The following is a 12816-nucleotide window of genomic DNA, read 5'->3' on the forward strand; positions in this document are numbered from 1 at the left end:
TCTCTCAAACTTTTAACCTTTCCTTTCAACCTAACAGGAACATAAAGATTCTGTACCCTCAGAATTTCACCTTTAAATGACCCCCATTTCTCTATTACATCCTTCCCATAAAACAATTTGTCCCAATCCACTCCTTCTAAATCCTTTCACATCTCCTCAAAGTTAGCCTTTCTCCATCAAAAATCTGAACCCTGGGTCCAGACCTATCCTTCTCCATAATTATATTGAAACTAATAGCATTGTGATCACTGGACCCGAAGTGCTCCCCAACACAAACCTCCGTCACCTGACCTATCTCATTCCCTAACAGGAGATCCAACATTGCCCCTTCTCTTGTTGGTACCTCTATGTATTGCTGCAAAATCCTATCCTGCAAATATTTTACAAACTCCAAACCATCCAGCCCTTTTACAGTATGGGCTTCCCAGTCTATGGATGGAAAATTAAAATCTCCCACAATCACAACCTTGTGCATACTACAAATATCTGCTATCTCCTGACAAATTTGCTCCTCCAATTCTCGCTCCCATTAGGTGGTCTATAATACACCCCTATGAGTGTTACTACACCTTTCCCATTCCTCAATTCCACACAAATAGCCTCCCTAGACGAGCCCTCTAATCTATCCTGCCAGAGTGCTGCAGTAATATTTTCTCTGACAAGCAGTGCAATACCTCCCCCTCTAGTCCCTCTGATTCTGTCACACCTGAAGCAACGCAATCCAGGAATATTTACTTGCCAATCACACCCCTCCTGCAACCATGTTTCACTAATAGCTACAACATCATACTGCCAGGTAGCAATCCATGCTTTAAGCTCATCCACCTTTCTTACAATGCTCCTAGCATTGTTGCCTTTTCAATGTATTAGGACAGTTCTTAGTTTGCAAATATACCAGATATATAGTACATCTTTAGGAAGTCAGTATGTAATCACATTAAAGGCATTATCTCATTGAATCCTTGTTTGTTCAAGAGCTCGATCAGTTGAATCAATTAGAATTTGTGCTGGTTTTCAGTATTAGAACATAATTTTTAAAGTGCTTATTTTATTTATTTTCCAGATTGTTGGGTCTGTTTTCCAGGCACTGCCATTAGGAAGACCATTATTTCTATGCCATTCTGTAACATTGCAATGCTTCAGCCCTGCAGCAAACCCTGCATGCTGGAGAAAGATTTGAAGTTTCTGACCAGAAGCTCTGCAGTTTTCACCTTTACTGCCTTCAGTGATCTACAAAGCATCCAATCCTTGCTGTACCTTTATATTTTTAGCATAATCAGTATTTAAAGCACATCCATTCCATTAATATGTTTTTTCCAACCAAAAATTACCACCACCACCACCTCACTTACAGGCATGTCTGTTGTTCCTCCTACCTCAGTGGAGATGGATGCAAAATTCTTATTTAGTATCCAAGCCATCATCTTCTTCTTCAAGATTATTTTCTAGTTTGTTATTTAACTATTTAAGTGTTTACAAAAAATATTTAAGTTCCCTTTTAACTTGGTGTTAACTCACACTCTCACTTTGTCCCTTTAATTCATGTTTACAAACGTTCCCATGAAATTTAAATACTTGAATTAATTCTTTGATACATTATGTAGTTGTGAGATTTTCTTCTCTGTGTTTTTCTTTGGGCTAGAGACATTCAATGTAGGCAAGTGGAGCTGAGCAGGGTTTCTATGCCAGCTTTGGAAGAGCTTGTGGTATTATATTGGGTACAACACCAATACTTCATACAGTGCAGAGTGAATATTATACACACAAGTGATATATGTCATTCATCTTTATACTGGCTCAGTTTTTAATGCTCCATTGGCATATTCTGACTTGCTATTTGCAGCATATAGCATTTCTTTATCAGCCCCAAACTGCCCCATTGGCATCTCATCCCTATAGTCACCTGGCATCAACCTATCACAGATATACCCTTTGTCCTAGTCACCCTCCCCCACCTTCTCTGAAAACTAAAACTAACTTTACCCTAGCAACACACATCAAATTTGCTGGTGAACACAGCAGGCCAGGCAGCATCTCTAGGAAGAAGTACAGTCGACGTTTCGGGCCGAGACCCTAGGCAAAGATCGCAAGATCTTGCATCTGCAGACCCTCCGTCGGATCCATGCCTGCTATCGCCGTTTTTTTGACTTTGTCATGTTAGGCAAAGATCGCAAGATCTTACATCTGCAGACACCAGAGCCTGCTGGCCCTGACGCTAGCAGGCATGAACTTCAGATTGCGGCCCCCGCCATTGATTTCGCCAGCTCCAACACCTCAGTGCATATTCAAAGCCCGGACTCCAGCAACGACCATGGACACCTTCAAAGCCATTGCGCAACCACCAACTGCGACTCCAGCCTTGAACTCCAGGCCGGGTCTTTATGTGCTGCTATTGTGACTCCCGTCTCCCCTTCCCCCAACCACCACTCTGCAACCCCGTATCGCTCAGATCCCACCGTCAGCTCCCGGGCCCTCAGAGACTCCATCTTCCTGTCCTGACAAAGGGTCTCGGCTCGAAACGTCGACTGTACCTCTTCCTATAGACGCTGCCTGGCCTGCTGCATTCACCAGAAAATTTGATGTGTGTTGCTTGAATTTCCAGCATCTGCAGAATTCCTCGTGTTTACTAACTTTACCCTATTCCAGTTCGGATGAAAAGCCTTCATCAGAATCAGAATCAGATTTATTATCACTGGAATGTGATGTGAAATTTGTTAACTTAGCAGCAGCAGTTCAATGCAATACAACACAGAAAGAAAATAAATAAATTCTAGTAAAAAATATATATTAAATATATAAAAATTGTGCAAAAACAGAAATGATAGATATATTAAAGAAGTGAGGTAGTGTTCATGTGTTCAATGTCCATTTAGGAATGGTATGGCAGAGGGGAAGAAGTTGTTCCTGAATCACCGAGCTGCAGCTCCTTAGAGACCACATTAAGGAAATAGGGCCGCAGCTCGATGACCTTTGGCTCATACAGGTGAATGAGGAGTTGATAGACAGGAACTACAGGAAGGTAATCAACTCTAAGTTACAGGAGGCAGGTACCCAGGTGACTGTCAAGAGGGGGAAAGGGAACAGGAAACCAGTGCAGAGTTACCCTGTGGCTGTTGCTCCCAGTAATAAATTTATCCTTTAGGATAATGTTGCATGGGGCAACCTGCCAGGAGGAAGCTGTGGTGACTGACCGGGTCTCTGGCACTGAGTCTGGCTTTGTGGCTCGGAAGGGAAGGGTGGAGAAGAGGATTTCAGTAGTGCCAGGGGATTCCCTAGTTATAGGAGTAGACTGGAGATTGTGTGGATGTGAAAGGAACACTCGGATAGTTTGATGCCTCCCAGGTGCCAGGATCAGACATGTCTCGGATTGGGTCCACAACAGTCTCGGGGGGAGGGGGTGTGGTGAGCAGCCAGAAGTGATAGTACATATTGGTACCAATGACAGAGGTAGGAAGTCCTAAAGATAGAATATTGGGAATAGGCAGAAAGCTGAAAAGCAGGAACTCCAGAGCAGTAATCTCAGGATTTCTATCTGTGCCATATGCCAATGATAATATGGTAGACAAATGCATGGCTGAGGAATTGGTGCAGGGAGAAGTGTTTTAGATTTCTGGTTCATTGGGATCTCTTCTGGGGAAGGTATGGCCTGTACAAAGAGGACGGGTTACACTTGAACTCAAGGGGGACCAATATCCTTTCAGGCAGGTCTGCTGGAGCTGTTGGGAGAGCTTAAACACATTTTACTGGGGGATGGGAACTGGAGTGATAGTGTTGAGGATGGGGCAGTTGGTAATACAAGTCGATGCAGAGTGCAGTGAGGCCACGAGGAAGGATAGGCAGATGATTAGGCAAAACTGCAGTTTGTGGAATGAGATGAAGTGTAACATCAGGGCAAATCAAAAAGGGTAATGAATACAGGACTGAAGCTGAATGCATGCAGTATATGGAATATGGCAGATGATCTTGTTGTGCATTTAGAGATCAGCAGATATAACGTTGTGGGCATCACTGAGTCATGGCTGAAAGAAGATCATAGTTGGGAGCTTAACATCCAAGGATACACATTGTACCTAAAGTATTGATTGCAGGTTGGCAGAGGGGGTGGTGTGGCTCTGCTGATAAAAAATGAAATCAAATTCTTAGAAAGCGATGACATAGGATCGGAAGACGTGGGTGGAATAAAGAAACCGCAAGGGTTAAAAGACTTTGATGAGAGTTATATACAAGTCCCCGAACAGTAGCCAAGATGTGGGGTACAAATAACAATGAGAGATTGAAAAGACATGTAAAAAGTGCAATGTTGTGATAGTCATGGGGGAATTTCAATATGCAGGTAGATTGGGAAAATCAGGTTGGTACTGGATCCCAAGAGAGGGAGTTTGTAGAACAAAATGGCTTTTTATTTTGGAGCAGCTTGTGGTTGAGCCCACTAGCGGAAAGACAGTACTGGATTGGGTGTTGTGTAATAAACCAGATTTGATTAAGGAGCTTAAGGTAAAGGACTGCTGAGGAGCCAGTGATCATAATATGATACAATTCACCCTGCAGTTTGAGAGGGAATAGATAAAGTCAGGTGTATTAGTATTGCAGTGGAGTAAAGGGAATTTCAGAGGCATGAGAGAAGGACTGCTGAAAGCTTGTTGGAAGCGGACAATATAGGGATGACGGCAGAACAACCATAGCTGGAGATTTTGAGGGCAATCCAGAAGACGCAGAATACATCCGTACCAAAGATAAAGAGGTATTCTAAAGGGAGGATGCAATGTGGCTGACGAGGGAAGTCAAAGACAATATAAAAACAAAAGGGAGGGCATATAATATAGCAAAAAAATTGTGGGAAGTTAGGGGATTGGGAAGCTTTTAAAAAACAACAGAAGGTAACTAAAAAAGCAATTAGGAGAGAAAAGATGAAACCTGAAGATAAGCTGGCTAGTAATATAAAAGAGGATAGCAAAAGATTTTTCAGATATATAGAGTAAAAGAGAGGCAAGAGAGGATTTTGGACCACTGAAAAATGATGCTGGAGAAGTAATAATGCGGGACAAAGAAATGGTGGACAAACTTAGTAAGTATTTTGTGTCAGTCTTCACTGTGGAAGATACTAGCAGTATGCCAGATATTCAATAGTGTCAGGGAGCTGTCAGTACCTCCAGCTGAACTCTGTCTTTTTGTGTGTTTTCCCCCTAGCCGTCAGTCTGTGGTTTTGAATTGCCATGTGCTCCTGTCCCCGCTCCTGCTCTACTCCAGCCCCTGTATTACCGAGTACTCCGTCTCTCACCTATTTCTCATTGTTACCTGTTTTGCCGCTACTTGTGTCTCATTGTGCTCCACCTATCATCTGCCTCTCTGTTTATTGTCAGTGTATTTCAGTCCTGTGTTTTCACTTGTTTATTGCCAGATTGTGCCAGTAAGTTTTCCTGAGCCTTTCCAGCATTTGTATCTGTACTCTGTCTGTCTGAATATCAACTCTGCCTGTTTCCTGATACTGGTTTTTGGATTTCTCTGGATGATTTGATCTCTGCCTGAACTTTGATGCGACTTTGTTTGCACCTTGGGATTTGTTACTCAATTAATATCACTGTGCACGGTACTGGGTCTGTGATTGGATCCTTGCTCCAGTATCTTGATGAGGCAGTAGTAAGTGTAGTTGCTATTACTAAGGAGAAGGTGCTTGGGAAGCTGAAAGGTCTGAAGGTTGATAAGTCAGCTGGACCAGATGGATTACACCCCAGGTTCTGAAAGAGGTCGCTGGAGAAATTTTGTAGGCAAAAGTAATTATCTTTCAAGAATCATTAGATCATGGAATGGTTCTGGAGGACTGGAAATTTACAAATGTCATTGAGTAGAAAATATATTAATTATAAACACAATTAGAACTCAAATTTACACATTATTATAATTCTTCTCTCTTTTTGGCCCCTGTAGTAGTTACTAACCAGCTCTAACTGAAGATCCTTTTGTTGGTGGTTCAGCTTTCTAAAATCACCGTGCAATTCTGTACAGCTACCTCTTTCCCACTGTTTCAGCCTATCCTGTCAAACAAGCTGCAGAATAGTCCCATTACTGATCCTTAATTCTGAGTGAACAAATTCTTTTCCAGAACATCCTCACTATGTCATCCTTCTAAATGACTGATGATTATTGATCCTGCTACACTTTCTTTCCTCTCCTTCCTCTTCTTTTCAGTAAAGTTCCCACTTTTCCTTTCATTTGAGTCTGGAGTTCAGTTCTTGGTACTACTATGTTAAAGTTCCAATAGTTTCTCATGCCAGCAGTTCACCAAACATAGTTGTTGCACTCTATGCATTTACACATATGCATTGAAAACCCACTCTCCACTATTCTGATTTTGTACGCTGTCAGTTTCTTCTTTTATCATTAGCATTATTAACACTAGCATCATTTCTTTCTCTGAATTCTCTGTGCTCCTAGCTTCTATTGCAAAACATGTCATTTTGGTCACTGACAACCTTTTGCGAGGTTACCAGTTAACCTCTGGTTGTGGCTCTGCCAAAGTGAAACATTTTTGCTAGGGAGAAAAAAAACTTATTCAAGACCTGGTTCCAATGCTCCAGAAATATGAAACAGCTCTCCTGTAAGTACAGTGCAATTTCTGTGCTCATCCACAGATTCTTATTTCTTTGGTATGCTTTTGATATGCTCCCACATCACTGAATCACACGTTACCACACCTTATCAGCCTTTTTCTTTCTTGCACTATTGGTTGTAAATAAGACCATAAGACAAAGGAGCCGAAGTTGGCCATTCGGCCCATCAAGTCTGCTCTGCCATTTTATCATGAGCTGATCCATTCTCCCATTTAGTCCCACTTCCCTGCCTTCTCACCATAACCTTTGATGCCCTGGCTACTCAGATACCTATCAATCTCTGCCTTAAATACAGCCAATGACTTGGCCTCCACTGCTGCCCGTGGAAACAAATTCCATAGATTCACCACCTTCTGACTAAAAAAATTTCTTCGAATTTCTGTTCTGAATGGGCGCCCTTCAATCCTTAAGTCAGGCCCTCTCGTACTAGACTCCCCCATCATAGGAAACAACTTTGCCACACCCACTCTGTCCATGCCTCTCAACATTCGAAATGTTTCTATGAGGTCTCCCCTCGTTCTTCTAAATTCCAAGGAATACAGTCCAAGAGCGGACAAATGTTCCTCATATGTTAACCCTCTCATTCCCGTAATCATTCTAGTGAATCTTCTCTGTACCCTCTCCAATATCAGCACATCCTTTCTTAAATAAGGAGACCAAAACTGCCCACAATATTCACTATTGTGTCTCACCAGCGCCTTATAGAGCCTCAACATCACATCCCTGCTCCTATACTCTATTCCTCTTGAAATGAATGCCAACATTGCATTCACCTTCTTCACTACCGACTCAACCTGGAGGTTAATGGGCCATAATTTCAATTCATCACCTTCCTCTCTGGTGTGTTTCTTGCCCAGCATTCTATTATTAAATGAGGCTCCAAATTATTAGTTTCAGAGCAACTATGATAAATAAATTGTATATGTGTACCTGTAGAGGGATGCAGACTAGTAGCAGCTAAAAGGAAGTACGAAGTACGAAGGTGCACATATTCATTGTTTTATGTAATGCAGCAAGTAACTGGACCAGGGCCCACCATGTGTCAATCAGATGTCATGTCAGCAGCTGTCAGATCACCATCATATTTAGCAGCAAATGATAGGTTTGTTGGCGATTGACAACAAGTTTTGTTATTGTCAATGAATTTTGATGTTGTCAGCTACCTCATTTAATCCGTGAGTAAGAAACAAAAGCTGCAGCTTTGCTTTATGAATGAGGAATGAAATGGGTGCAAAGATCAGTAAAAATCATGCCAGCTTTGAAAAACTTCATTTGGGTCAATTTGCATTTGAGTCAATTTTTCTACAGCCAAATGCCAAGTCTTCCATGTATTCGAGCAAACCTTTTCTTTTCACAGTGGGCTTTGTTTCAATTTTTGATATACGTACTGAAGGGTAGTGAGCTGAGACAGCTCCATTAGTATAGCTTCAACTGAGTTAATCAAGGTGTTCAGTTGACTAGCTGAGGGCAACCTCATTTTAAATAAACAAATGAAGTGAAGTTCTGGATATCGTTTGCCAGGTAAATATCTTGAGAGTTCATGTGCAGAGATCAGTCAGTCCTATTACGTTTCTCATTTCCTTTAAAGCTCCCAGATATCAGCATAACGTTACAAACTCTGCCCTCTTATACTGAAGGCAAAGCAATGTTTAAAATCTTACCAACATACTTAACATATTTTATTATTTTCTTTCCTTACCAATTTTCTAATAAAAAAAAACCCTAATAAATTTTATTAATTCCTTTTGCACTGTGGAGTATTATTAATTAAGGTCCACTCAAATGTACAGCTTCCTGAAACAGATTCTTTTTTACTCAAATGATGCAAAAACAAAAAGAGTTAATTAATTCCAGATTCAGATTTAGTTCACGGTATTGTCCAACTATGATGAGCATTGAAATCACACTTTCGAACATACCAACAGATCACGTTGTTCTTTTTTAAACTTATAAATAGTGCTGGGAATGTCACCATTTACTGCCATTTACAACTCTTGATCAGACACTATTAGACCCTATTCCTGAACTACTGTAACCAGTGTCATTTAATACAATAGAGGCCTTTATATGGATGGGAGCAAAGGGGGCTTTTTCTGGTTGGCTGTCGGTACCTGGCTGTGTTCTGCAGGGTGCAGTGTTAGGACCGTTTCTTTTCACGTTATATGTTAATGATTTGGATGACAGAATTGATAGCTTTGTGGCTGAGTATGGGGATGATGCGACGATAGGTGGAGGGGCAGGTAGTGCTGAGGAAGCAGAGAGGCTGCAGAAGGTACGTAGACATTAGAATCATAGGCGAAGAAGTGGCTGATGGAATATGGTGTGGGGAAGTGTATGGTCATGCACTTTGGTAGAAGGAATAAAGGCATGGACCATTTTCTAAATGGGGAAAATTCAGGAAAGAGGTGCAAAGGGACTTGGAAGTCCTCATGCAGGATTTCCTAAAGGATAACTTACAGGTCGAGTCCGTGGTGAGGAAGGCAAATGCAATGTTAGCATTCACTTCGAGAGGACTAGAATATAAAATCAAGGATGAAATGCTGAGAGGGGCTTTATAGGACATGGGCGAGGCCTTACTTAGAGTACTATGAGCAGTTTTGTGCCTCTTATCTAAGAAAAGACGTGCTGGTGTTGGAGAGAGTCCAGAGGAGGTTCATGAGAATTCAGAAGAATAAGCAGGAATCTGATTGAAACCTATCAAACACTGAAAGGGCTGGATAGAGTAGTTGGAGAGAGGATATTTCCTATGGAAGGGGGTCGAGGACCAGAGGCACAGCCTCAGAATAGAGAAATGTCCATTTAGAACAGAGATGAGGAGGAATTTGTTTAGTTAGTAGGTTGTGAATTTTGTGGACCTCATTGCCACAAATGGCTGTAGAGGCCAGGTAATTTTGTATATTTAGAGCAGAGGTCAATGAGTTCTTGATTAATCAGGGTGTGAAAGGTTATGGGGAGAAGGCAAGAGAATGGGTTTGAGAGGGGTAATAAATCAGCCATAATGGAATGGTGGAACAAACTCGACCGGCTGAATGGACTAATTTTGCTTCTGTGTCTTATAGTGTTAAAGAAAGGTGTCATTTTCTAAAGAACATTAATAAATCAGTGAGGTTTCAATTGCTATTCTATATGGTCACATGACCGATAGTTTTTTTAAAAATTCCAGTTTCACTTGACTAATTGCCTGACAGGATTTGAACTTGTGCCTCTGGATTATTGGAAAATAAATGTAACACATATTCTGCCAAATGAAATAAACAAAACTTTACACTTTGAACTTTTTGATGAAACCATCCTTCCTATCATTATAGTATCAAGAGCCTCAGTGCTACAATGGACCATTGGCAGTAAAGTATACAGATCTAATATGCACATACAATGATTTGCTATTGTTAAAAAAGGAGTTACCTTGCGGTGGACTTGTGTGGCTGTGACTTTCAATCAAGTCACTGTTTGTGACTGTCCTCAAACGAATGTTGGAGAGTATACCTGATTTAGAAGAAAAGCAGAATTCTTTAAGATTATTATTCTCTTCATAAAGATGTTGACTCCTATTTTGAGGTATTAAACTGAAAATTACTGTCATTTCAAGATTCAGTTGTGCTGTCAATTTAACATAGCTATTGTAAGGGTCTTATATTGCTCATGTCCTGCTTCCTGTTGCCATAGAAACTATTTGTATCCTACTAATGGCAGGCATTAGTTTTATAATTAAGGTAATAGCAGATTCCTTTAGGTCACTGAAAAAAGTTAAGTGGATAGTAACTTTCATAGAGATAAAAACTAGAATATATTTCTAAACAGTGATGGGTTTATGTTTCTTTGAAGATGATGCTAACAAAGCTGATTTGGTGGACATTACTTAATTGGACAGCCATCAAAAATGATAACTTGACATTGAAAAATGTACTGTGAAGGAAAAAGCAGCAGGATTTTTAAAATTGAAATTAATTTATCGGAAATAAGTTATTTCCCTTCTTCAGATTGATTCTCGTTTCTTCAGCTGAACCATAACTCATCCTCTACAGATCCACTTGGAGATAGTACTTGGATACCAAACTTACACAGCTGCCTTGGGAGCCCAATGGCATAACTTTGAAGCATTTGTCAACGAAGATGAAAAAATGTTCAATCAATGGAATGAATGAGGATCAGCAACCAATGCTTCAAACTAAGAAATGAGGAAACAAGTCAAACATGTCCTGTTCTAAGCAGGTTCTGTTATTTTTAAAGTTCAAAGAGAGTAAAACTTATGTTATCCAGTGGAACAGTGGAGGAAAAGACTAGAGTCAAAAACTACAAGAGAGGCTTCACAATAACAATCATACAAATTGTTACATATTTATTCAATTTTTTGGGATCTGAGCATCACTGTTGTGGTCGCAACATTGCCCATCCCTACTTGTTCTTGAGCTGAGTGGCTTGCAAGATGGTATTGATGGATCTGAAATTATAGTGGTCAAATTTGGTCAGGATGGTAGGCAGCCCATTTGTGCACAACATGGCTTTTACAACACTCCAACAGTTTTATGTCACCATTACAAATAATATTTTTTTTTAAATCCAGCTAATTAACTGAATATAATTTTCACAGTAGCCACAATGGAATATACACTCAGGTTCGCTGCATTGTTAGTGCTGTAACTTAAACAGTACCACGACCGTACCTAAAATAAGACATTAATTTGCTTGAAATGAGTCCCGGCACTGCAAGGCAAAACTGAATTAAAACTTGGCTGTTTTTTCATTTCAACATGTTAGCCATAGCACAGTTAGCTTATATCAGATAAGCTTTGTTTGTCACACGTACATCGAAACACCGAAACATACAGTGAAAAGCCTTGTTAGTATCTGTGATGGGCTGGTGTCAGCCTGCAAATGTCGCCACATTTCTAACACCAACGTAGCATTCCCACAACTCACTAACTTTAATCCATATGCCATTGGAATGTGGAAGGAAACCGGAGCACTCGGGTGGGGGGGGAAAACACAGTCACAGGGAGAACGCAAGGACTCTTTAGTCATAGTTATACTTTATTGATCCCAGGGGAAATTGGTTTTCGTTACAGTTGCATCATAAATAATAAATAGTAATAGAACCATTAATAGTGATATGTAAATTATGCCAGTAAATTATAAAATAACTCCAGGGCCAGCCTATTGGCTCAGGGTGTCTGACCGTCCAAGGGAGGAGTTGTAAAGTTTGATGGCCACAGGCAGGAATGACTTCCTATGATGCTCTGTGTTGCATCTCGGTGGAATGAGTCTCTGGCTGAATGTACTCCTGTGCCCACCCAGTACATTATGTAGTGGATGGGAGACATTGTCCAAGATGGCATGCAACTTGGACAGCATCCTCTTTTCAGACACCACTGTGAGAGAGTCCAGTTCCATCCCCACAACATCACTGGCCTTATGAATGAGTTTGTTGATTCTGTTGATGTCTGCTACCCTCAGCCTGCTGACAGTGCCAGGAATCAAACCCTCGTCAGTGATCACTGGTGTTGAAAAGTAAATGCACTAACCACTATGCTATGGTGCTGCACTGGCTCAGCCATAAATTCTTGAAGATAATATGAGGTTTCACTTCAAAACTACCCCCACATTTCATCATTACCTTGATATCCGGAAACGTATGTTTTGCATGAACTCCAAGGCCCTGTATTGTAGATAATTCCAAAAATCATGCAGCTTCTAGACTCTTCAGCCAGACTAACTACCTCCATCATGTTGAACCTGATAAGAAATTCTTAAATTTTAATTAGGTCACCTCTCGTTCTTCTAAACCCTGGAGAATACAGACCTAGTGAACGAAATCTCCTTTTATACAACAAGAAACAGTCCACCATCAAGGCATGTGTCAGATGCTGACTTGTCAAGATCACACCTTCTAGATACACAAGTTTCCTCTTTTCTAATGCAACTGTTTCTAGAGAGAACATTCTGCAGCAATGCTGCATTTAGGAAAATGCTACCTAACTAAATTTGAGAAGTGTCAGTGCAAATTGAGGGGGAAGTACTGCAAAATGCAACTCTGGAACAAAACAGTTAGAGCACCTCAGCAGAAAATTTGACTGCACTGTGTTTGAATGCTTGCGGTGCTCCCAGAGAGGTGTCAGGTGTATCTGTGCACCTGACAAGATATTAGCGCACATTGTCGGCCAAATACAGCTGACAAAAAGCATGCAAATTAGATAGGTTATTCTAGTAA

General features: G+C 40.8%; 1 protein-coding gene across 1 annotated transcript in view; it reads right to left on the reverse strand.

Moving 5' to 3' along the window:
• ksr2 (kinase suppressor of ras 2) overlaps positions 1-12816 on the reverse strand; it is a 361347-nt gene that overhangs the window by 78746 nt on the left and 269785 nt on the right. The window contains exon 11 of the mRNA XM_072247505.1: positions 10014-10094. Within this exon, the coding sequence (XP_072103606.1) occupies positions 10014-10094 (81 nt within the window). The remainder of the gene's footprint in view (positions 1-10013; positions 10095-12816) is intronic.

Source organism: Mobula birostris, chromosome 31 (assembly GCF_030028105.1).
Source record: "Mobula birostris isolate sMobBir1 chromosome 31, sMobBir1.hap1, whole genome shotgun sequence".
Taxonomy (NCBI): Eukaryota; Metazoa; Chordata; class Chondrichthyes; order Myliobatiformes; family Myliobatidae; genus Mobula; species Mobula birostris.